The sequence below is a fragment of the Lutra lutra genome, chromosome X (assembly GCF_902655055.1).
Source record: "Lutra lutra chromosome X, mLutLut1.2, whole genome shotgun sequence".
Classification (NCBI taxonomy): domain Eukaryota; kingdom Metazoa; phylum Chordata; class Mammalia; order Carnivora; family Mustelidae; genus Lutra; species Lutra lutra.
Window position 1 is genome coordinate 65,877,933 of NC_062296.1, and position 26,369 is coordinate 65,904,301.

General features: G+C 44.2%; 1 protein-coding gene across 4 annotated transcripts in view; it reads left to right on the plus strand.

Annotated features, from left to right (window-relative positions):
* The window catches only part of SRPX (sushi repeat containing protein X-linked), a 116,809-nt gene that overhangs the window by 31,330 nt on the left and 59,110 nt on the right, over window positions 1–26,369 (plus strand). For 2 of the 4 annotated variants that reach the window (XM_047715697.1, XM_047715698.1), the window contains 2 exons: window positions 19,372–19,431; window positions 25,563–25,754. In XM_047715697.1, the coding sequence (XP_047571653.1) occupies window positions 19,372–19,431; window positions 25,563–25,754 (252 nt within the window). The remainder of the gene's footprint in view (window positions 1–19,371; window positions 19,432–25,562; window positions 25,755–26,369) is intronic. The other 2 variants (XM_047715699.1, XM_047715701.1) reach the window with 1 other exon arrangement.

Consider the following 26,369-nt stretch of genomic DNA (forward strand, 5'->3'; position numbering starts at 1 on the left):
GGGGGAAGGGGAGAGGGAGAAGCAGGCTCCCTGCCGAGAAGGGAGCCTGACGCAGGGCTCCATCCCAGGACCCCGAGATCATGACCTGAGCCAAAGGCAGACGCTTAATGACTGAGCCACCCAGGCACCCCTGAATATGTGTATATCTCTAACAATGTATTATTCACGTTTGCACACTTTTTTGGACTTTTGTATGAATGAGCTCGTCCTGAGTGTGTTCTTCTGCAACGTGCTTTTCTCAGTCAACATTAGATTCTTGATTTTGTTTATATTACTGCATGTTGTTTCAGTTTGTTCCTCCTGATTACTATATAGAATCCCATTGCATCAATGGGCCATAATTAATTCGTGGTACTCTTGGCATGAGTTTGGGTTCTTGTTAGTTTTATGTTGCCACCAACAGTGCTGTGCGGAAGGTTCTTGTGCAGTTCCCTGGAATAATGTGCAGGAATTTTTTTGGAATGAATACCTAGGAGCGGAATTGGTGGATCACCGTACACACAAAACTTGAGTTTGCGCAATAATGCCTAATCATTTCCTAAAGGCATTGTACCAATGAAAAATTCGACCACCAGGGTGTTTCTACTGCTTCACATCCTTGTCAACACTTGATCTTACTCCATGTTTAATCTTTTCCCAAACTGGTTGCATCACTGTGGTTTTAACTACTATTATTAATGAGACTTTAGTAATCCTATAATAGCAATAATAATGTCATTATAAATACTTACAATAGTGTAGTTATATTCTCCTGGGAGGGTTTTTTTCATTTTTTTCATCTTCCAGTCAGTGCCAGGGTATAAGACAAGAACTTTTCTTTCTAGGCCTGGTACATGAAATGGATTTCTTTCTAGCTTACTCTTTACACTGAGTGCGTAGGCTTTTGGTATATCGATTCTGTGTGTGTGATGAGGGGAGAAGGGAGGTCTCCTCTGAAACTGCCAATCTTGAGTGGGCCTCGTCCACAGAAATCAAACCTCAGTTTTGATAGTTGTCCTTGAGATGAAAGGTGATACTCAACCTATGCTTGTCTGACCAGGTTCCTGCCTTTGCAAAGGTTTTGGCTTCTGACTGTTCCTTCTTTTTTGCAAACTCAAGATGGATTTCAAAAAGTAAACCAAAAAATTCAGAATTTTTAATTGATTTTTATATGAGCATGGTCAGGCCCCCAGGCCTCCCGATACTGCCTGAAATAAAGTTCTACTTGCTTGACTTTGAAATTGATTCCCTTTCCAACTTATAGTTACTTTAACTGTATTTTATGGAATTAGACCAGCACAATCTAGTAGTTTGATGGGTCTAAGGACACTTAGACCTTCTCAAGTTCACATACTAGGAAATTCTCAGGGGAGATGGCTACCCCGTCACTTGTTCAGGATTTTACAATAAAACAGAGTTGCCTTTGCTGATGTGCTAAGATGTTTCCCATTTCCTGCCTGCCTTCGGTTTTCATTTGCATTTCCTTGCTCAGCAACTCATTGAAGAGTGGTAGTTCTAGGAGTCATCTGCCTCCGTGTTCTAAAAATGCCCACGTCTTGCTTCCCCAATGCATCCTTAATGAAGAAAAAGATTCCATACCCAATTTGATTATGCTGTATGTAATTTGAATGGGACGTGACTACCATACATCTAGGGAAAACTTTCAAAGACCAATACCACCAAAACAATTTAGTGACAGGTTTTTTATGGGATGCAAAATAGTGTGTTTCTGTTTTCCATTCCCTTTGGATACGCTTCATGTGAATACACAGATTGAATAAAATACTTCCTGTATGTCATCCAGGGCAGTGCGTGGGGTAGAGTCTGTCCTCTGAAGAGTAGGTTCTTATTCCTCCTTACAAGCCATAAACACCTGTGTTAGGACTCCCTGGTGTCTGGTTTGGCCAATAGGCAGAATAAGGTGGTGCTACACAGAGCTGCCTCCGTGTGATAAAAGGTTAGAGAAATCACTGCTCCTTCATTTCACTTACCTTTCATTTGGCCATTTCCTTCTTACACTGGACTTGTATCTGCTCATCAGAGTTGTGGAAAATAGCTCAGAAAGGTATGAGGATGTGTACTTCCTTCTTCACTGGCCCATGGTTTCTGAGAACTGGTCTCATCCCTGCAGATGGGGACTTGACCAGCTCTACCAGTCCCCTCCCTGCACACTGTCTTGCCTTGACCCTGGGGCTCACTGATGACTTAAGTTGCTGGAGGAAGGACAAAAGGAGCTTGTCACTGCAGGCCCTTCTCCAGCAAGGGGCTGGGAAGGGGCCAACTTGCCAGCATGCTCCTGTATTGACAAGTTGCAGCATCCTTGACAACAGCCAAGACATAAAAAATGGGAATTGGTGTTTGCATCTGGAATTTATGAGCTTTGAATTCTTGGACCAGGGGATTCTCAGTAAGAGAAACCAGGACACATGGAGAAATATCCACATCCGTATGAGTCTCTTTGCTAGACCCTAGGTCAGCGGATCAAGACTGCCAACTAGCAGGATGATTGTACTGGAAATAGAACGAGCCAGAATGCCGTGTCCCAGGGTGGTGGGAGCAGCAGATGTGGGATGTTGCCGGCGCTGGAGGGAGGAGAATGTCCTTTCTTTGTAGTGAGTACTGAGTCACCCCCAGGAACATCTAAAGTTCCACTACATGATGATTCAAAATTGCTCTTGTAGACTCTTTGGGGGATCTGATAACCATTTATAATATGGTTTCCAAGGGGACACCAAGTGCAGGTTACAAGCAACTGACTCACAATTGTGCTTTTGAGACACTGCCATCTGTCAGTGGACAGCACTTTGGGCTCCCCTCTCACCAGTGCCTGAAATCTTGGTGGGGTTGGAAGCCACCCTGTGCATCTCTTTGGGCAGGAAGCTACATGTGGTATTTGTTAAATGATTCCAGAAGTCCATTGATCCAATATATTGCCCCCACTTGCCTGTTCTGCTACCAGAAATTTCTCTCTGAAGATTACAGGGTTCCTACAATGAGAGGGAAGCCATTTTGGGAACCCTTTCTATAACTGGTTGTGTTAAGGCATTAGATAAGTATGAGAGTGGACAAATGCCTTAGTTGATCTGTTTAGCAAAGCTTACTCTGTCATCAGTTTGGGATCCCTAGATAAGTTCTGTTATATGGTTATTTTCAAATTCTTTGCTACCTACAGAAGAAGATATATTTTACATCACAATCTAGAACACACACATACATGCACACTGTAAGTCATCCAATCCAAGACTCTTTCAGCTGCCAGAGGCACCATTATTTTGGGTACCATGAAAAAAAAATGATGCTGATTCAGTGATGCCCTCCCATAGATTATAAAGGTCATCACCATGAGTTTACAGAAATTAATTGTAAAAAATGTGCTTCCTAGAATCCATGAAATGTTATATATATAATATATGCTATATATATGTATATATATATTCCGTACTATATATATATTACAGAAACAAAAGCTTCATAATCCTTTTCTGTGTAGAGTGTGTTATTAGTATTTACTTTTTTTTTAAACCTATCCTGATCTAAGGTATTTTTTTTTAAGATTTTATTTATTTATTTGACAGACAGAGATCACAAGTAGGCAGAGAGAGGAGGGGGATGCAGGCTCCCTGCCGAGCAGAGAGCCCGATGTGGAGCTCAATCCCAGGGCCCCGGGATCATGACTTGAGCTGAAGGCAGAGGCTTTAACCCAATGAGCCACCCAGGTACCCCGTGATCTAAGGTATTTTATTCAAAATTAGCTGGTCCCAGTAAATTTGTTCAACAGCACACATGTGTTTTGTTTTGGGGCATGGAGCCCAACATGGGGCTTGAACTCATGACCCTGAGATCAAGACCTGAGCTAAGATCAAGAATTGGACACTCCACCGACTGAGCCTCCCAGGAACCCTGCACATATGTGTTTTATTATATATATATATATAGAGAGAGAGGGGGGGGGGAGAGCGAGAGCACGCGCGCATGAGCACAGCAGAGGGAGAGGGAGAAACAGACTCTCCAATGAGCAGGGAGCCTGATGCGGGACCCATGATCTGAGCTGAAGGCAGACAGTTAACCGACTGAGCCACCCAGGCACCTACACACATGTTTTAAAACTGAGCTATGGTATTGTTTTGAAATAAGGAATTGGAGGTGATATGCCGAGACTGATTTCTTATTCCAAACCAGATGTCATGCCATAGGTTGGCCATTCATTTCACTCAGATATGAATAGATGGGCTACTGTTTAAGTCAGAACTTTTGCTGGCAAGTAACAGAAACCCATCTTGAACTAGCCATGGCAAAAAGGAGATTTTATCGTTTTATGTAAAGGCAGGGGTGTGCTGGTGGGCCCAAGAATACTGGAGCTAAGGACTCAAATACTCAAACACCGTGGACTCTCTGTCTCCCTCTTTCCCTTTTGTCTCTGCTTTTCTCTGGTGTTTTCATTCTCATGGACTGGCATTTTCTTTGAGACTTAACGTTTGTCATTGGCAACTACAGGGCTCATATCTTCCTTCTTTTTTTTTTTTTTTTTTTTTTTTGCCTTTTTTTTTCCACCGGAGGAGAATCCTCTGGAGGATCTGATTGTCCCTGTGGTCAGGGGCTAGGATAAAGCCATCAGCATGAGAACCACGTGGGTGGCACGGAGAATGATGTGATTCTTTAAAAGGAGGGGACTCATTTCACCTAGAAGGATGCCATAGATGCCCCTCACACCTAGACAGGGGGTAGCACCGGGCTTTGTGTCCTCGGGCTTAGCCTCCCCCAGTGAGTATTATGCAAGACCTGAAGATGATCATTCTGAAAACCAAAATGGCTGTTGGCTCAGCTCTGCCTTCCTTTTTTCCCCAGAGTGCGGGTCTCCCAGTGAAGATAATAGTAACTGATAGCAGCCGGTGTGTGACTGTCAGTTCAAGGGCACTGGGTGAAAAATGGATGCTTGCACAATCAAGGAGAGAAGCTCCCCCAAAGGAAGCCATTCTACCTCCTGTCACGGGCAGAGCTGGTTAAATAAATCATGCATGAAGGCTTCAGGCTTAGTCCAGGTTTTCATCCTGGGGTGCTTGGGCTCCATTCTCTGCCAGGGAACCAGAGAATGTTGCCAAAGGACAAAGCCTCAGGTTTTAGCCGAGCATGCTGTGTCCTGTCCCTTGTAGACATTCTCATGCTGTTCATGTCAGGGCTGTTTGCAGAAAGTCTTTCTTCAACCTCCTCCCTCTTTCTGTCTTTCTCTATCTGCTGTTTAATCTATATTAAAATATCATTAGCTGTGCATTTATCTTTTTTAAAGGTTTTACTTGTTTATTTGAGAGATAGAGCAGGGAGGGGAGGGGCGGAAGGTGGGGGAGAGAGGGGGTCTGAAGCAGACTCTGCACTGAGCACTGGGTTCGATCCCAGGACCCTGAGATCATGACCTGAGCAGAAACCAAGAGTTGGATGCCCAACCGACTGCGCCCCCCCCAGGCGCCTCATCTAGCATGCTCAGTACACACTGCTACACTTTTATTTTATTTTTGTAGTATCTTTCCTGAAGCCTGTTATTCTCAGTTTTGCCATGATGTGGCAGAATTTTGTAAACTATACCACTGGTTTAGTGCCAAGAATGATGTACCAGTTGCCACTGTATTTGGGCAGCTTTCTTGAATCTTAAATACAGTATTTGTTTCTGTAAGTACAGCCTTCACTAAGGGAGGTGGGTGTCTTATTTGACACTGGCGGGACAGCTCGAACAGATCAGTAGTGTGTAAAGGCTTGAGGGGAAGAACCCTTTCTAGGGCCTCTTGGTGGAGGGGTACTTTGTTAATTTCACTGGGGCAGAAAGAGGAAATGAAACCCCACCATATTCCTTGAGGAGTCTGATATTTAGCTGGGAAGACAGATGAACCACATGGGTGGCGTAGGGACACACATCTGAAATGACTTCAGAAAATCCAAAGCAATACAAGATCAGCTCTAACTGAAAAATGTAAACAGAACATATCAGTGTGAAGAGGATTTAAAGTAAAGATTCGAGGGGCGCCTGGGTGGCTCAGTTGGTTAAGCATCTGCCTTTGGCTTAGGTCACGATCCTGGGGTCCTGGGATCGAGTCCCACATCAGGCTCTCTGCTCAGCGGGGAGCGTGCTTCTCCCTCTGTACAGCTCCCCCCCCAAGCCCCCCCGCCGCTGCTCACGCTCTCTCTTTCTCACGTTTTCTCTCTTTCTCAAATAAATAAATAAAATCTTAAAAAAATAATAGTAGCTCAGTGGTTTAAAACCTCTGCCTTCAGCTCAGATCATGATCCTGGGGTCCTGGGATTGAGCCCTGCATCGGGCTCTCTGCTCAGCAGGGAGCCTGCTTCCCTCTCTCTCTTAGCCTGCTTCTCTGCCTACTTGTGACCCCTCCCCCGTGTCAAATAAATATATAAAATATTTTTTAAAAATAATAAAGATTAGAAAAGACAAACTAGAGGAACCAGGCTTTGAAATAGTTTTGAAAACAGGCAAGGGACTAAGAGAGGAAGGGCTTTTCAGGTTGGCTGTGTGAAGGAGGCATGAAGACAGAGACCAGTGGTTGTGAAATTGCACAAGACTTATGGTCAGAAGAGTTCAGTCCTTCTTCCTCTTAAAATTGACATTCGCTTCATTCCTGGAGTGCAGACTACAGTCACAAGCAAGGTGGCAAAGGGCTGCTGCCCTGCCAGCTTTACGTCCTAGTCCCTGGGTCGTCACTCCTTCTTGGGGTGGCGCAGAGGACCTGAAGAGGCAATGCCAACGAGAGAGAGAGGCTGGTGAAGTTTACTGCTGTGCCAGACTGATTGGTTATGACTAGTTGGAGGGGAAGGAGAAGGGCAAGCTGATTTGCTTGACTACAGTGAGCCCAACTCCAGGTTGAAGGTGAACCTAATTCGAAAGCACGTAGTGTACTGTACGGTCGCTCCCTTTTACAGATGAGCAAACTGAGGCTCAGGGAAGGAAAGTGGCTTCCCCAGTCGAGAACATACAGGTAGTAGAGGAACTGGAAATTGATCCCAGGGCTCTTCCAATTGCATCCTGCCAGCCAGGATGGCGACGGGCGGTTGAAGAAACTCAGGACCTGCTTGACTTCTCATGGCATGGGACATCTGTGTCCCGAACAAATCAGGGGGAAAGCAGCGGCTTCCGTCACTGCTCCCGGAAGCCTTTCTTAGATGGCTGCCTTCATTTGGAGGGAAGACACACAGAATGAACAGGACAAGGCCATTCTCTACGCGTTTTCAAAACCTTCAGAATCACTGTTTTTCCAAAAGGCATATATTCTATGCATAGGAAGGCATATATTCTACCATGGCCTATCATTAGGGTGAACGTGTTATTAATTGTCCACTTCTGAGTGTGAAAAGCAGTGCTGTTGATAATGCTGGGACAACAGACGAGAAATGGGACTATCTCTTGTAAACCAGGGACACCCTACCACGTACACACCCATGTAATTGAAACAAAGTTGCACAAAGTAGTATTCATCTTTAATATATGTAACAAAGTGTGATATTTTCTTTTTTAAAATTGAAGTATTGTTAACATGCAACATTACATTAGTCTCAAGTCCAGGATGTAGTAATTAGATGAGTCTATACAAGTCTATATGTGAATCTGTGCTCAGGACAGAGGTAACTGCCACCTGTCACCAATGTTAATTACAACACCATTGACTGTATTGCCTATGCTCTCTATGCTGGACCTGTCATCCGTATGACATATTGATTAACTAGAAGCCTGCAAGCCTGTACCTCCCACTCCCCTTCGCGCATTTTGCCCATCCCCCCTTCTAGCAATCATCAGTTTAGTCTCTGTATTTATGGGTCTATTTCTGCTTTTTGTTTGTTTTATTTTTTTGATTGCACATATAAGTGAGATCTGTGGTATTTGTCTGTATCTGACTTATTCCATTTAACGTAATGTTGTCTAGGTCTATCCATGTTGTTGCAAATGGCAAGACCTCTCCTTCTTTATGGCAGGGTACGGTATTACTCTAATATATAATTACATATATAATGTAATATATAATGTGTACATATACATATATATGTACCACATTTTCTTTTTTTTTTAAGATTTCATTTATTTATTTGACAGACAGAGATCACAGGTAGGCAGAGAGGCAGGCAGAGAGAGAGGAGGAAGCAGGCTCCCTGCTGAGCAGAGAGCCTGACTCGGGGCTCGATCCCAGGACCTGGGATCATGACCTGAGCCGAAGGCAGAGACTTTAACCCACTGAGCCACCCAGGCGCCCCCACATTTTCTTTATATATACCATATACATATATATATACCATATCTTCTCTTCCTCTCTCTCTCTCTCTCTCTCTCTCTATATATATATATATATATATATATATATATAAACACACCCACAGCCACACCACACCTTCTTTAACCATTATCTATCCATGGACACTTGAAAATCCTAACATTTTCAATTCTATTTCCCTACAAAAGTACCATATGACCCATTAAATTGGGTTGAAAGTTTGCAACACCCAACTCTAGTTGATTGTTGGTACATGTGAGGGGCTTGGGGTGGTGATGGAGAAAGAAAAAGAGGGGGGGGCGTATGGTGAAGTGAATGTCTGAGATGTACTATAAACTTGTGCCTTCTGAACATTTTGATAAATGTGCTTCCCCAAGAAGGACACTGGTAACAAACATTTTCTTCCATCTATTCCTCACGATTCGCGAAAGGTTTAGATCGATCTTTCTGGAATCCATATGTTCCACTTGGAGCATGTCTCCTCCTGGTGTACTTGCTCCCCCCACCCCTACCCACACCCTTTCCCTTAGCTTTGGGCTTTCATCTGTTAGCCTGCCACTGATTTAGAACAGTAAGGCTTCCAAGGACAAGTGGCTCATTTATAGTTTCTGGCCCTCTGTGTACTTTTTCTGGGCCTGCATCTTGAAGCCGATGGTCTTGTAGAGCTAGTGTTGTCTCTGCTGCACTCCTTTAAACACACACATTTATACACAGCATCTGGACATCTCTCGTCTGTCTTGGAACTTTGCCAAGACCTAACAGAGCAGATCTTGCCTGCCGGTCAGGCATGTGGGACTCACTCCTGCCCCTCCTCAGTGGCCTCCCATAGATTAAGAAACATTTGTAAAGTTATCCATGGAGGAGAGAAGGGTTACCACTTTCCCCCTCTGTCTCCCCTTCTTCAGGGTCCCCCAAAATGTTTGAACACTCATACGTGTGCTACCAAGAGCCACAAAATGAGAGACTTGGGAATAATACTTCACAGCAATAAAATAACTTTCTGTAGGTTCCCACTTTGTAAAGATCTTGAGATTATGAAGGCATATAGGGGAACACAGAGATTTTCCAGCCTCAAAGGATATGCTATGGTAACATTTTGAACCCGAAAGTCATTTTTTCCTAAATAAATTTTATCATCTGATCATCTGAATCCATTGACTAAATTTGACAATAGTTTATTTTACTACAGAGGGTTGAGTACGTGACCTTTCCTGATATTTACACACACACACACCCCATACAAGATGGTTTAGATGGAGGAATTTGAAAACATACAGAGAAAACTTTGGTAGCGCCGATGCTCCTAACAATGCTTAATGCATTAAAAAAATTCTTGAAAAACTGAACAGGCCAGATAAAAGTTTGTCACATTTTAATATTTTTACCAGAAGCTCATTGACATGCACAGTGTCTCAGGGCACTAGAAGCCTAATTAAATAGAAGATGTGATTGTGAACCATCAAATAAGAAGCCTCTAAAAAAAACCAAGGATGGTCGTAATTATTTTATTTTAATATGGTATTTTGAAAACATATACATATGACATTTAGCCTTTCCAGCAACCCTATGAGGCATGGCCAATTGGGGTATTTGAGTTTTGGGGAGATTCAATGGCTGTCTTAACTTGGTTCCCTGGAAGCTGAGCCTGTGGTTTGTTGACAGACTGTTCTCAGGGAAAACCTATAAGTGATGGAGGGGAGCAAACGAGAGCCAAGCGAGGATACGGTCTCAGGTCAGGTCTAGCACCAGAAGATGCTCAAAAACTTGTATTCCGCAGGATTGCCCTCCCGCCCCCATCATTTTAAAAAATGAGGTTAAATTGGGGGCACAAAGTAGTCACTATTCTATAGAAATTCTGAAATCTGTCTGCCCAAATTTTGGTAGTTACTTGGTCATGCCTCACAGTCTAGAAAGAATTCTTTTTTTTTTTTTAAGATTTTATTTATTTGAGAGAGAGAGAGAGCAAGAGCAAGAGAGAGCACACAAGCAGGGGGAGCAGCGGGCAGAGGGAGAAGCAGGCTCCCCGCTGAACAGGGAGCCCCACTTGGGCTTGATCCCAGGAGCCTGGGATCATGACCTGAGCCGCAGGCAGATGCTCAACCGACTGAGCCACCCAGGCATAAAGAAGATTCTTTATGATTTTTCCTACCCTCTTGGCTCTTTATTCCACCCTCTGAGCATGCTCTCTTTTCTCATGAAAGGTCACACCTGTTGACAGCTAAGCAGTCTTGTGAGCCTGCTTCCTGACCGGAGAATTCTGGGAGTCCAAAGACCTCCCCTCATTCTGTAATGTTTCTGTTCCCTCAGTCATGCCAGGGATATTTCTGCGTGTGTAACTTATTAAGAACGCCGTGGGTCTCCTGTGAATCTTCTTGGAGTTCCTTCAACTAGACAAAAGCCATACCTACACATTTAGAGATATAGACTCTTTTCTGTTTGATTGAGAGGATCTATGAGACACATCCTTAATCTCTTTCAGGGGCCTATTGTATGACTGAAGGGATTCTGAGTCACCATCTTGATTGAACCAAGGATTTGACAGTCATATCTTTGGCTTCATCTTTAGACTGTGTTTTCCTGGCAGTGCCCCGGATTTGATCTTTGTTCATAAGCCATCCAAATGCCCTTTATACTTTATTATGGCTGCAGTGTAAACCCTTTGGCAAATCATTTGCTAGCACTAAATCATCTGGTTCCCACAAATACCCTATGGCTTCCAATAGTACACAGTGCATTTTTCTGGGGTGCCTGGGGGGCTCAGTCAGTTAAACATCCAGCTCTTGGTTTTGGCTCAGGTCATAATCTCAGGGTCGTGAGATTGAGCCCTGCATTGGGCTTTATGCCCAGTGTGGGGATTCAGATTCTTTTTCCCTCTCCCTCTGCCCCTCCCCCGCCTCAAAAAATAAAATAAAATAAATAAATTTTTTAAAAAAAGATTTTATTTATTTATTTGACAGAGACAGAGATCACAAGTAGACAGAGCAGGCAGAGAGAGAGGAAGGGAAGCAGGCTCCCTGCCAAGCAGAGAGCTCAATGCGGGGCTCGATCCCAGGACCCTGAGATCATGACCTGAGCTGAAGGCAGAGGCTTTATCCCACTGAGCCACCCAGGTGCCCAATTATGGAGACTTTATTTTAAGATTTTGTTTATTTATCTGGCAGACAGAGAGCACAAGGAGGCAGAGAGGCAGGCAGAGAGAGAGAGAGAGAGGAGGAAGCAGGCTCCCCGCTGAGCAGAGAGCCCGATGCGGGGCTCGATCCCAGGACCCTGAGATCATGACCCGAGCGGAAGGCAGAGGCTTTAACCCACTGAGCCACCCAGGCGCCCCAAAATAAATACAATGTAAAAATACGTTTTTCTAAACATCCAGATCTCGCCAGGATTGTCACATTTCTACTTCATGCACTGAAGCTGCACCAAGCAGGGTAAACCATCGCAGACACAGGAGCATAAGGACATGTGATTTATGTGTCATAAGAAACTTAAGGGAATTTTTCTCATCCTTCCAACATTTGCTGACTACCGATTCTGAATCCTATGCTAGATATACAAGACATATGAGACGTGGTTCTCACCACTGTGCTATTTAGAGGCATAATTTATCTTCATAGTTTTCTTCTTCTTCTTTTTTTTTTTTTTGACAGACAGATCACAAGTAGGCAGAGAGGCAGGCAGCGAGAGACAGGAGGAGGAGGCAGGCTCCCTGCCGAGCAGAGAGCCCGATGCGGGACTTGATCCCAGGACCCCGAGATCACGACCTGAGCCGAAGGCAGAGGCTTTAACCACTGAGCCACCCAGGCACCCCATAGTTTTCTTCTTGAATTAAGTCTAGACCTATGCTGTCTAGCATAGTAGCTACTAGCCACCTGTGGCTATTCAAATGAAAATGAAATGACAAAACCACTCTGTTTTCCTGTTGTACTAGCCATATATTTCAAGCTCTTAATTGACCCCATATGGTTAGGGGCTACCCTGTTGGCCAGCACAGATTGAAAACATTTCCGTCATTGCAGAAAGCTTCTATCGACTTCAAAATCTAGGGAAAAACAATAATCTAGTAAAGGTAAGGCTTTATCTCTGCTTTAAATATATTTCTCTCTCCTCTTCTGTACTAAAATCAGTCAGATATCAGGGAGATACTGCATGTGTCCTCAGTAAACATTCAAACATCCTTTAAAATAAAGAATGTTGGCTAATTGAACATAATAATAAAAAAATTTAAAAAAAGACTGATATAAAACTGTGGTTCTTAATACTTTCTGGATCACAGACCCTTATTAAAAATCTACTGAAGGTTAGCAGCTTTTTCCCCCGGAAAGTGTATTTATGTAGCAAAAGGCATGCCCGATTACAGGGGGTTCATGCACTTCGCGCACAGAGCCTTTCCGCTGATCCTTTAGGAGGCCGGGGACTCAGATTAAGAATCTCTATTGTAAAGGGGATTTTATTTTGCTATTGGCTTTTGGGATAAAATTGATGATGCAGTTTGCTATTTAATACAATGACTTTTGATAATAATAAGAGTATATTTAGAATAATGAGGATGAAGGGAAAAATAGAAATTTCCTACCAAACAATAAGAATGAAGAGCTGTCTTCAAAATAACTAAAAAATAAGCCCAGCCCTTTGAGTTAAAAATATAACATAGAACCGGCAGATCCGTCCATTTGGATCATGTGTTACAATCAATAAAGAAATATAGAGTTTTAGCAAATTGGCTGTATTTTCATTAGTCTCCAATGCTTCCCCCCACCCACCATGAGAACACGTTTAAGGTGACGAAAGGAGTATTCTCCTAGCCTTCTAAAACTGAAGTTCCTGATGTAATTCTAATACATATAATAGATATTTCTTAAGAGTGATTTGGTGCCTCAATGATACATGGACGTTCAGAATGATAAGGTGGGATTCGGTTGACCAGAAAGACCCTTATTTGAACTTTGGAGGAGAGGAGTGGCTGTTTCTTTGGAAATCTGTTGACATAGATGAAGTTTCTGCAAGGAGAGCAGAATTATAAATGGAACTGGCTCCAGGTATGGCTGAGGGACAGAAGCCTTCATGGCACCGAGTTTCTGATTTCTGAGCCAATGTTGAATTTGTGTTGGTGTGGAAGAAGCACTGAAGCATTCTTTCCAAAGAGTGGTAATCCGAACCATATGAGGACTGATTAATGATTGTCATAATAAGATCTCAGTTAACCAGAATTCTAGAGGGATAGACTTTTCATAAATCAAGAAGAATATGTTAAGGACCCTTCCTCTGTCCTCCCCACCGCCCTCTCTTTTTCTTCTTTCCTTTCTTTTCACTGTAAACCTGTGGAACATCCCCGATATGTATGAATCTCTTTTACTACTTATTAAACTTTAGTAAGTAAAATCTGCTGCACGTAAGTTAGTCTTTGGTCTGATGGCATCCTTCCCTATGTCCATTTTGTAGACTGGTTATTATTTTTTATAGAAGTCAATGCGTGAGTTTAGGCTGAATATTAACTGTACACTTTCAGAGGGGGATGGCTAGTATTCATTTATTTTCTTTTCCCTTCTTTTATCCCATCAGTAATAGGCAGTTAATTTCCCATTCATTTGTGTATTGGTTTGGATACAATCAGTTACAAGTAATAAACAACGTTCTTTACAGAAGATTAAATCAAAAGGACATTTATTGTTGACCTAACAAGAAGTCTGGAGGTAAGATGTCTGAGCCTGATTTAGTAGCCCAGTAAGGTATATCACAGACCCCAAGTTCTTGTTATCCTTCCACGGTGTCAACCACAGCTGAAAATCTTTAGAAGTCCCAACATCTTATCTCATGGTTGCAAAAGGGCTGCCATAGCTTCCGGCATTCACCCTTACACAATAGCTTCCAAAGCTGGAAGCGAGGAAAGAGGGCAAAAGAGTTTTCTCCCTGGGCAGTTTCCTCTTTCATCAGAGAGAAAATCTTTCCCATATTCCCCATCCCCCCAAATTGCACTTCTTCTTTCTTGTCACTGGCCAATCCCAAGTTTCATGTCTACCCCAGCAACGGTCATTGGCAGAAGGCGATTTGTGGTTTAAAGTCATGGTTGTTCATCTCCTGGGGAAGGGCACATTGCCGCTGAACAGGACCTTGCGGGTCTTTTAGCAAGAGAAAAGAGGAGAATGGCTACCAGGCCACCGATCAGCAGCTTTTGGTACACCCAGATTGGTCTTGCTTTTGGGGGTCCCACCCTTCCCTGGCATACCTGCTGTTGGGCTGTCAGTGCTAGGGAGAGCCATGCTAGTGGGTTGGGATCTAAGCGGAGGTGGGTGGACCAGTGTCTGTGAGCTGTGGCTAGTCAATTTATTCATCAGGATAACCTCTGCCAGGATTTTGAATTGAGGTGATCTGCATTATCTGTCTCGCAGTCTCTAAGTTTAGTAAAAGCAACAGTGAGAATGCTTGTCTCCCCTTCTGGCTCATTATAAAGACCCTCGTCACAGTGTAACCTAGAGGTTTCCTCTCTTGGGCAAACATCTCCCATTTTCCCCATGACACGTGAGTGGAGCTCGTACTCTTGACTTGAGCTAGTGGTGTGACCATACACGGAGTGTGCTCCTAACGGCCCTGGAGGCAAGGAGCGGGGTCGGAGCTCACAGTGGGAGTTGCGCGGGTGCAGGTGAAGGTGATCTACCCAGAGGGTAGAAGTTCAGCTTCTGGCAACTGGTCCTGCACTTGCTTGTGTGGCAGTCCTTTTAGATGCGCATCAAGGCTTTGGGATGTGAAGACTTGGCAGCGGTGGGGAATGAACCAGAAATATTAAATACCACAGTCCACCAGGTGCAGTCTTTCACAATTGTCCAGTACATTTTTAGAAACTTTAAAGTAATGATAGGGTCAATGGAGAAAACCTGAAAAGCAGAGAATAAAGGGGGAAATTTTCACCCATGAGTTCTGCTCGAGCATGGAGGCTTCTGGTATGTTGTTCAGCCATCTTCCCCATTTCTTTCCTTTTCTCCCTCCTTTCCTCTTTTCCTTTTTTAAATAAGGAAGGAATTCAACTATAAGTAAACGATTCACCCTGTAGACTCAACTGATATTCATATTTTCTTCAGATTTTTTTCTTGCTAAGATATAAGATGTCAGTGGCCCCCATGTATAGCATGTATAGCATCCTCTCTGCCCAGAGGAAACCACTAATCTGAAGTTGGTGTATATTTTTCCAACCCATTATCAGTTTTCTGCATATCTATGGAAAACATATAGTAGTGATTTTTGCATTTTAAGATGTGATGTAATTGACGTCACACTATTTATTATGTAACTTGCTTTTATTTACTGTCCATCATTGTGTTTGTGATTCCACCTTGTTTCATGTAGATGGAATTCAGCCATTTGAGCGGTGACAGCTGTCTATCATTTGAACACCCCCCCCACCTCCCCGTTTCCTTCTAGTAATGGGTTTATACAGTTGTTGTTACTAGAGGCAGTGCTGCCCTGAGCATTCTAGCGCATGGCTGTCTTTGCATTATGTGGGAGTTCCCGAGGCCGTCGTCTAACAGTGGGAGGGCTGGGACGCCTGGGTGGCTCAACCTTCGGCTCAGGTCATTGTCCCAGTGTCCTGGGATTGAGCCCGCATCGGGCTCTCTGCTCAGTGGAGAGTCTGCTTCTCCCTCTCCCCTTGCCTGCCATTCTGCCTACTTGTGTTGCCTCTCTCTCTTTCTCTATCTCTCAAATAAATAAATAAAATCTTTTAAAAAAAATAAAATAAAAGTGGGAGGGCTGATTTGAAGGATAGTTTCAAGTGCAGTGCCCAGGATATCTTCAACCTCATTGTACCAGCTCTACTCCACTGACACAGCATCCTTGCCGGTGAGGTTTGTGCCGATCTGATGAGTGTGAATTGGAATCTTGTTCTATTGCACCTTGATGACCAGTGAGGTTGAGGATTCTTTCATATTAACATGTTGTGGCTCCAAATCCAGGAGTTTTGTGCGTGTGTATCCTTTTTTTTTTTTCCCCCCAGGGGACTCTTTCCTTTCTATATCCTGGATAGTATTTCTGTCATCTGCATGGCAAATATTTTCTCCCAGCCTGGCGCGTGTCTTTAAACCTAGCTTATGTGTTTCTTATTGCACTGAAGTTTTACATTTTAGTGTGGTGAAGTGTAGCAGTATTTTCCTTTATAAGTGACGGTTTGTACGTTTGATTTAATAGTCTTTCCCTAACTCATGACCATGCAGATGGTCTGCATTTTCCCCCAAATGTTTGGCTTTCAAACGTGGGCCTATAAACTCTCTGGAAATGATTTTTTTGGTATGGTGCGAGATATTATTATTATTATATATTATAATAATATATATATATATATATAATATCTTATTATTTTTTTGTATGTGCATATCCATTTAATCCTAGCATATTTATGGACCATTCCCCCTGCTGATTACAATCCTGCCTTATTGTATTCCAATTTGACACATGTGTGTCCGTGTTATATTATGTGTGTGTGTGTGTGCGTGTGTGTGTAGCTTTATACTTCATTCTGTATGTAGTTTACAATATTTGCTTTTCTGCTTAGTTTTATTTCATGTACATTTCCCTATTCCAAACTTGATTAGTGAATATATAATAGCTTGTTGATAGAAGATAATTTGTTTGCTCATTCCCCTATTAAATTTTCCCTGTAATAAATAATATATGAAGAAGGTGTCTTAGAATGCTGATGCACCAGCAGGATGGGGCTGTACACCTGCCTCTCCAATAGGTCCCTTCCCTTCTTTATGGAGGGTACCCCCGCCCCCTTGCGATTACACATCTCGAGCTGTTTGTCCATGAGTGAGTGTCGTGGTGGTCCCAGAGATGCCCGGACCAGACGTTCCTTCAAGGAAGGACCAGTGGTCTCAGCTGGAGGCAGTGCTGGTCTTGGCCAGTCATCAACTTTCAGCCCCTTCAGAGATAGCCTCTGTTGTTGGAAATGCTTGACCCATGTTCACATCCTTCCAACACAGGCCCTACCATTTCTGCCCAGCCTGAAAGGCTGTCATTGGGCTGCCATCAAAGCTTGACTTCTTCTCTCCAAACCTGCTTCCTTCGTATCCCTTTCACAGGTGTTGATGATCCCTAATAAATTTCCTGTGCCCCAAACTCCATCCCAAAAGCTACTTTCCAAAGAACCCAACCTGTGACAGTTGTCCTCTTTGCTTTGAACCAGGAATAAGTCCAGAGTCTCTTACTGCCTAGGTAGATTGTATGGAGGCCAGGATGACTGGGGGGGGGGGGAAGGGAAGTGCTCTTAATGAGGTAGATCTCTTGACCCTTACTGGGAGATGGGCCATACGGAGATGAAGAATCCAACAGTTCTTAGAGAATTCCAGTCCAGCTCTGAATGTGGAGAGAAATGGAGACAGGGTGGGAGGGGAGGGACAGCAGATTCTGAAGCACTTCTAATATATTCAGAATGTATTTTAGAAACTAAGCTTCTTTGAGTTACATGCATAATAAAGTTTATTTTCCATTGTGAAAGTAATACATGTTTATAGTAGAAAATTTAAATGAGAAAGAAGAAAAACATCCAGTTATCATAGGCTCTTTGATACATTATTTTGAATTTGATTGTTTTACATTGTTATAAATCACACCATTTATATAATTTTGCTATGACACATTGTTCACTTAATGTGATAACATAAGTTTTTTCCACACTATTGTATCTTTTTATAAACATTATTTTTAATGGCTATATGACATTACAATCCAATGAATGTACTATGGTTTATTTAACCATGAGATTGACTACTTGGTCTGTTTGTAGTCTTCTGCTATTATAAGTGACATGGCAAGAAAGTCTTGGTGTGTAAAATTTTTTTCCAATATTTAGTATTCTTTCCTTGGGATAGATTCCCAGGAGTGGAATGACTGACTGGATAACGGGGTTTGAACATGGGCTTTTGATTTGTTAGATCGCTTTCCTGAAGGGTAATACTGGTTTTCATGTTCACTTTTTGATATTGAGAAAGGAACAGTTTGTGTAACTTTGTACCTGTCTTGGTGGCCGGAGAGCTAGTGAAGAACCCTGGAACAAAGGAGAACATGGAACTGGGCTTGTCTCGTTGGGGAGTTGGGGCCTTTTTCAAATGGACATGGTCCAGGCTTCCTCAAGTTCCGACTTTGAATTTCCACTCTATCTCTCATCCGGAATACATGTGGAGCAAGGACCATTACTCCTTTCCTTCTCCTGTATGGGGATTTGAAAAATCTCATAGTAGAGAATGCCCTCCTTGCCCTTGTCTGTTATGCTTGCAGGCCTCTGTAGGTAAACATGGGACCAAGATGGTGCCAACTCCATGGTCAGTGATCAGACCGGGAAGTCTAGAGGGAAATATATGATATGTAAATTTAAGACTCCGGTTTTGAAGTTTGGGCCCCGGTACTACTTTAAAGATGAAGAACCTACCACTTAATGGAATCCAATATTTAATATTCTAAAAATGATTCAGTTCCAACTTCCAAATGAGTTTAAATCTTAAAATTAAATGCAGACTTTCTCTTGGAGGCTGTGGTTTTCAAGGATAGCAAGACTCATTAAGAAACTTTACTTCAGCGATGCCGTGGTGAGAGGCTCTAAATAAACCTCCAGATTGTTGATTTCGGCCCTCATTTCCTACAAGTATACCAAAGTAGCCTTGTAGTTCTTCTGTCATTAAGAGATTTGATTTTCCTCCTATCTTCCACCCAAATTCATTTCACAAGACAGATGGACTTTTCAGATACCACAAACACTCAGTTCGACTGAGTTTTCTCTGACTGCTGGAGAAAATGTAGGCCATGTCTGAGTCACACACATTTTACTGCGTGTCCCCTGGCATGAGAGTCATATACATTGGCGTCTTCTCAGAGTGAAGTTGACTTTCTATCCTGAGTCCAGAATTTCAGTTGGCACGTGGTGATTCCAAAAGCAGTTGGAGGCTCATTTTGATTGGCTCTGGCAATCTCAGCCCAGCCAGGTTCACTCTGAGAGGTCCCCTGTCCCTTCATGAATGGCCATGGAAGCTTTCACTCTCGGCTCTGCGTTCTAATTGCCCCTCTCGCATGACTGTGCCAAAGCAATGCTTCAAAATAGTCATCCATATCAGTTGGCTTTTCTTGCTGCAGTTTCTGTTCTTTTTTATTGTAGGATCTGGAGACTCACCGCTAGAAGACGATGAAGTTGGGTATTCACACGCTAGATATAAAGGTGAATGCTTTGCTTGTGTGCTAATGAGGGACCTGCTGGTGCCAGGAGAACTTTCCTTTTTGCCTTGCAGAGCAAACTATAATAAAGTGACCAGACAACCAACACATTAAAGTGCGAAATATATTGAAAAATAAATAAGCTTATGCTCCCATTTAAAAAAAATGAAAAGAAAAAAAGAAAAAGCATTTAGAATTTTCTGAAGTGCTGTCCTTCAGCACCCAGTGGTCATTTTATTCTCCTAAGTTTCTTTACTGTCTTTACCTCTGCAAAGCCAAGCTCTAGCTGATGAAAGTGAAAATCAAGCCGTGAATTCTGCCTGATTCATACATTACGGCTAGAATGGTCCAGAGTAAACCACCCAAGGTCAGATCTGGACCCCATGCTGCTAATGTACTGAGATGAATGGGGAATGAGAAAACTTGATTTTCATAAGCTCATTTCACGGTGCTCTGAGTCCAGCTTGGCTCCTGAAATGATTAAGTGTGTTGTCCAGTGAAGCTTTAAACTCATGATAAAGAACTCCATCTCTACACACATCCGGCCATCCACCCCCCACCAGGTATAAAAAGCCTAATCAAGAAGCTTCTATGCAGGCTCAGGTAAGTATGTCCACAGATGTTCCTACTGGTGAGTCGTTTCTCTGAAACTTAGGGAGCCCTTGGAAAAGGGAAGGTAAATTGAGATTGAGACTGAGGAAGAATTGGTTAACAAAGTTCTGTTGTGGCATCTCGCCCAGGAAACTTGCCCACAGTCTAGCAAGAGGACACTGCCCTGCTCTATGGCGACGTATCTAAGCTGTGGGAGAGGCAGGGTAGTACTGGTCAGCCTTTGGACTTAAAGAGTCCTTTAGCTGTTTTCCACAGACGTAAACAATCTAATATAATGACTGGTGCCTATGTCCAGGTGTATTTCCCACCATATTCCACATTTTCGTATGCTCTGTGAATGCAGACAGACCCTCATTCTATTTTTTTTAAACATTTTATTTATTTGACAGAGAGACACAGCGAGAGAGGGAACACAAGAGGAGGGAGTGGGAGAGGGAGAACCAGGCTCCCCACTGAGCAGGGAGCCCAGTGTGGGGCTTGATCCCAGGACTGTAGGATCATGACCTGAGCCAAAGGCAGACACCTAACAACTGAGCCACCCAGGTGCCCCCAGACTCTCATTCTTATACACAACCTCTACATTAATTGCCTCAGGAATTAACCAATCAAGTAAAGGACAAGCTTGTTAGTTAGATGTTTGGAGGAAGGAGATATTGTGATTCCACATGCTTCTTAATTGGGGATTTTTTTTTAAAGATTTTATTTATTTATTTGACAGAGAGATCACAAGTAGGCAGAGAGGCAGGCAGAGAGAGAGGAAGGGAAGCAGGCTCCCCGCTGTGCAGACAGCCCGATGCGGGGCTCAATCCCAGGACCCTGGGATCATGACCTGAGCCGAAGGCAGCGGCTTAACCCACTGAGCCACCCAGGCGCCCCTTAATTGGGGATTTTTTTTTTTAAAGATTTTATTTATTTATTTGTCATAGAGAGAGAAGCGAGAGTGAGCACAGGCAGACAGAGTGGCAGGCAGAGGCAGAGGGAGAAGCAGGCTCCCTGCCAAGCAAAGAGCCCGATGTGGGACTCGATCCCAGGACGCCGGGATCATGACCTGAGCCGAAGGCAGCTGCTTAACCAACTGAGCCACCCAGGTGTCCCTTAATTGGGGATTTTTAAAAAAGATTTTTATTTACTTACTTGAGAGAGAGCTAGCGAGAGAGACCATGAGGAGGGAGGAGGGGCAGAGGGAGAGGGAGAAGCAGACTCCCCACTGAACAGGGAGCCCAGTGCGGGGCTCCATCCTGGGATCCCGGGATCATGACCTGAGCTGAAGGCAGACGCTTAACCAACTGAGCCACCCAGGCGCCCTAACTGAGGGCTTAAAAAAATTTTTTTTGAGTTCCTTGTTGAAAAATCTTCTTAAAACACGTGCATGCACATATGGCCCTTCACTTGTACAGTAGAAGTTGTCTAGTGCCCTCGGCTCGTTGTTCCTAATGTTAGCCCTCACCTCACAGCAGTGCAAGTGTGGGAGGTAGACCAGATGGCTAGTGCCTGTCCTAGAGTTTTAGGAATAAAACTGTCTTAGGAAATTGTTTTTATTGTCAGTTTTTTTCAGTTGTTTGTTTTTGTTGTTGTTGTTGTTTAGTAACCTCTATACCCAACCAGGGGCTCGCACTCACAACCCCGAGATCAGGAATCGTAACCTCTTCTGACTGAGCCAGCTAGGCACCCCAGTTTTCTTTTTTTAAGTTTTAATACTTTGATGCAAACCATTGTAAACAGAGGGTTTAGCTCTAGCTCCTCGGGTCCCTGCGTGGTGTCTGGCACAGAGCACTTACTCAATAAGTGTTCTTGAGTTAAAGAAAAGAAGAAAGTGAGATGGAATCAACGTTTCTGGTGGCCCCAGAATGTGGCAGGCATTGCTTTTTCGATTCTCTTGCATGGAATGCCATCATATGATCACACTGCGGGAAGAGGGAAGGCATGTGGAATATATATCATTATTTCTTATTCAAATGAAGGAACCACTGATCAGAGAGGGTAGGTGACTTGCCCAGAGTCACACAGCTAGCCATATTGCATTGAGGTCTGAAATCCAGCTGTTTTAACTCAATGGCCAGAGTTTGCTAATGGCTCCTCACTTGTCTGCTGTAAGACACTGTCTATCCCAGGAGCTCCAGTTAACTGGGGTGCTTACCACTTCGGCCTAGGGGGCGTAAAAGCTTTCCCGAATAATCAGTTTAGATTTCTTCCAAAATAAATCCTGTCTTAACGGAAGCAGCATAAGAGCTTTCTTTCGCTGAACCTCTGTGGTAAACATTTTGCTCGTCCACTTCAACTCACGGTGCTTTGGTGCACTTCCGATTCAAGTCACTCACTACCATTTTAATTATTATTACTGCAGGGCTGTTAAACTGTCAACATATCTTCTAGAGATTTCTCTTGGAAAGCAATCCAAAAGGAATTCCTTTTGCGAGTAAATGAGAACAAGATTTTTTTCCCACATGTTGACAACGGTGCACCATTTGGAGGTACAGTCAGCACTTCTGGGAGGATTTGAGGACTCAGAATATGGGACATATTCCTGCAATTTTCAATTGCATTGAAAATATTATCTCGAACTAGATGAACTCATGATACATGTATACCCAGGTCATCCTCTCCCGGACCTGCCGGCCTTCGATATTTGTCCTGGGTACATGTGTGGAAAAGCCAACCGTAACACGTGTGCTCAAGGGAAGGTATGCTGCTTCCTGGTAGCTTCTTCGAAAATCATGTCCCTCCTGAAAAAGTCCAGGAGCTGGAGAATGTGAGTGTTTTCAACGTGTGAGTGAAGGACAGGCTGAAAATTGGACACGCTTCCCGGGTTTCCATGGGTGGAGTTGTGATCAGGACACGGAATGCACAAAGGATTTGCCCTGGGCTGGAAGGTTTACCGGAGTCTACTCCGTTATCAGCCAGAAGAGGAAGGAAGGAGACAGGCATGGGTAGGGGGTCTGCAAGGGGTAAGGCAGAGTTTGAATTCTACAGCTTTAAAGCTGGATGATGGTACTTCGAAAAGAACTTAATCCACTCCTGTCACTTCTAGATGAGGAATCTGATTCCCTGAATGATTGAGTGACTTGTTCAGGGTCGCTAGGAGATGATAGAGTTGGAACGGATGCCCCCCCGGGGCTTTTGCCTCTGCCTGGTCTTGCATGCACCATACCCCGCCAGCTCAGTACGTTTTCCTCCTCCCTCTCTCTGTGTCCCTGGTATTCACCCCTCCCTCGCCACCCTTCCCCCACCCCCAGTGGGGGCTTCACTTTCTCTGGAGAGAGAGGCAGGAAGGGGGACCCAGTCAGCAAGAGGAGGAGACTGGGGATGGGGAGCACAGAAGCCTTGCTTGTTCTAGAAGGAGAACAAGACACGCAGGGAAAGTAAGAGGAAACGAGGCAGTGGGGAGGTTAAGGAGGAGCGGTGGGGAAGATAATAAAGAGGTAAAAGGACAGATGATTTTTAAGATTTTTTTAATACCACGGAAGTTCTCTGCCGAACTATAAAAAATGCTTCTCTGAGACTCAAAACAACTGGTGTATATTGGAGTTTCCTTGTAGGTGATCTTGCCTATTACAGTTGGAAAAGAAAGGCAAAGAGAAGGAGAGAGGGAGAGAGAAATATACCCCACTTCCAGTAGTCACGGAAGTCAGTAGGGTCCAGATCTCACTTCTGTTTGAGTAGTAGGCACCTGTGGATTTTTCCAGGATTTATCTTAAGATCTTTTGATGACAGAAGAAATATCCACAGCTCGGCATGCTAAGCAAACACACCCCAAGGGCTTCTCAATTACCTGTGATCTTGAAATCTAGTTTCATGGCTTACCTGGAGCCATCCATCACCAAAGAAGGAACCAGGGTATTTAAAACTGGTTCAAGATTCTTTTATACTTAAAGAAAATAATGGAGACATGTATGCTGTTTTGTACTTGACTTTGGGGTCCAGATTGTTCTCGTGTAAAACTGTTAGCACAGACTGTGTGTGTAAAATCCAGAGGAATGAAACTTGGTTCAAGGAAGGTCTGCAGGCCTGGGGCAAGCTCCTGTAAGTCTGCGCCCACTGGGTCGAGCCCACAGGACACGCCTTATGTGCTTGAGTCCTGACTGTAGGCCCCATGTGGCCGCAGTCTGCACAATATTATAGGATGAAAGTATTAGCCAAAGGAGTTGTGAAGGCGCAAAAGTGAATAAGCCGTCTGTGCACAAGCCCTGGGCATGGGACCTGGTCTTCGGGACTGAGAAGCAGTCAGAAACACACCGTCAGAAAATTCCCTGGACAGTCAGACAAGGTGTCCTCCTCCTCGGCCACATGATGGCGCACGCACCCCGCTCATGGACTGCTCAGGGGCCCGAGTGGCGGGAAGAGCCAGGCAGCCGGAGGGAGGGGGGCTCCTACACCTGGCATCCGTGAGACAGCCACCAGCTGGCTTGAGGGAGCTTGGCCCTGGTCCCCATCGATTGTGCGGTGGGCACTGTGGGAACTTGCCCACCGGGGAGCTAGCCTTGCCCTAACAATGTTACAGCTTTCAGCAAGCACCTTCCAAAGGCACCGGAGAGAGGTTCTGATTTATCAGTGTGATCCTATCTGTGCTCTGGGCAACTCCTAGCCCCAAATCAAGTCACCCCGGTATTCTGCCATTTGGGAACTTTGCCATGTTCCTGAAGAGGGGGTGTAACTGGGGACATCTGAAAAGGGGGTTGCTTCCCTATGAGGAGCAAGTGTTCTGTGATTTTAAGCCAAAATTATATCCCACGGCAAAACCCTAGAAATCGCAGCTTCATTCACAGGAAGTAAAATAGTATTGTGAGTTTTTACAGAGAATATGCATGCAGATTTGGAAAAACTCTATCCAATTATTGACTCCCCTGCCACTCTGCACAGATGGTTGGGGTTAGGATTCACAATGATACCCGTTGCCCTCCAAAGAATTCTGTTACCTCCTTCAGGGGTAAAGGAAAAGGAGCAAGCATTTATTGAATAAGTGCTATGTGCTGGGCGCTGTGCTAGGTGCTTAATATGCATTAATGGGTTCTGTTTGTTCTTCTTAGTGCCCCTGTGACAGAAGTATAGGTATTGACCCAGAAAGGTTAAGTAACTTGTCCAAGACCACGAAGTTAGTAATGGAAGAACCTGGTCTGTAGTCAGATATGTCTGATACCTAGTCCTATAATCATAACCTCCCCACCCAGAGACACCTTAAAGACTCCTTTTTAAAAGATTTTTTAATTAATTAATTATTTATTTATTTGAGAGAGCTGGAAGGAGAGAGAGGGAGCATGAGCAGAGGGGCAGAGGGAGAGGGAGAAGCAGGCTCCCTGCTGAGCAGGGAGCCCAGTGTAGGGCTTGATCCCAGGACTCTGGGATCATGACCTGAGCCCAAGGCAGACCCTTCACCAACTGAGCCACCCAGGTGTCCCCACCTTAAACACTCCTTAAAAGATTCCAAAACCTGGGGCAAAGCCAGCCAGGCACTTGGAGAAAGAGGAGACCCATTTTCTAAAGTTGTGCTGTCCTATCTCTCCCCACCTTTGTTTCTGCCACCTGCAGATACCCCGTGGTGCTCCCCCATCAAGGTGAAGTATGGGGATGTGTACTGCAGGGCCCCTCAAGGAGGATACTACAAAACAGCCCTGGGGACTAGATGTGACATTCGCTGCCGGAAGGGCTACGAGCTGCATGGCTCTCCCCAGCTGGTGTGCCAGTCAAACAAGCGGTGGTCCGACAAGGTCATCTGCAAGCGTGAGTAGCCCGGCCCAATCAGGACCGAAGTTCTTGTGTTCTGAGATGAGGGCTTTTTTGTTTTTGTTTTGTTTTGTTTTGTTTTGTTTTTTGTTAAAAAACTGAAGGTTACATGGTCTCTGATAAGAAAAACTCCCCCTGGTGGACAGACACCAGTGGGTTTAGAAGATGTGGTTGGAAGAGTGATGACACCTTTCAGACCGGAGAGTGTGATGGACTGTTTGGGCAATGGGGGCGAGTACAGAGGTTGTATTTGTTCAGGACATGCTAGCCAGCCCCTGGAAGTGTGCTGGGGATCTAGAAACAAGACACACACAGGCTCCTCCGTCAAAGGTCTCAGAGTAGCAGCAGAGAGCAGGGGAAAGGTGCACATCGCACCAGAAGCACCAGGAGAGGGAGAAGTCACCGACTTGTGTCTCTAGGGACAGTCTGGAAGTGTTCTCCGGAGGGATGGAGCTTCGGGAGGCAGGGCGAGTGACTGCAGAACACTATCCTGGGAAAGCAACTGTGCCTCGGGGGAGAAAGAAGACTGGGAGAGCATTTCAGGGGCTGACTTCCAGCTTGAGGAAAAATCACCTCTCATTCGGGCTACTCCAAGAGGCCCAGCATTGTTAA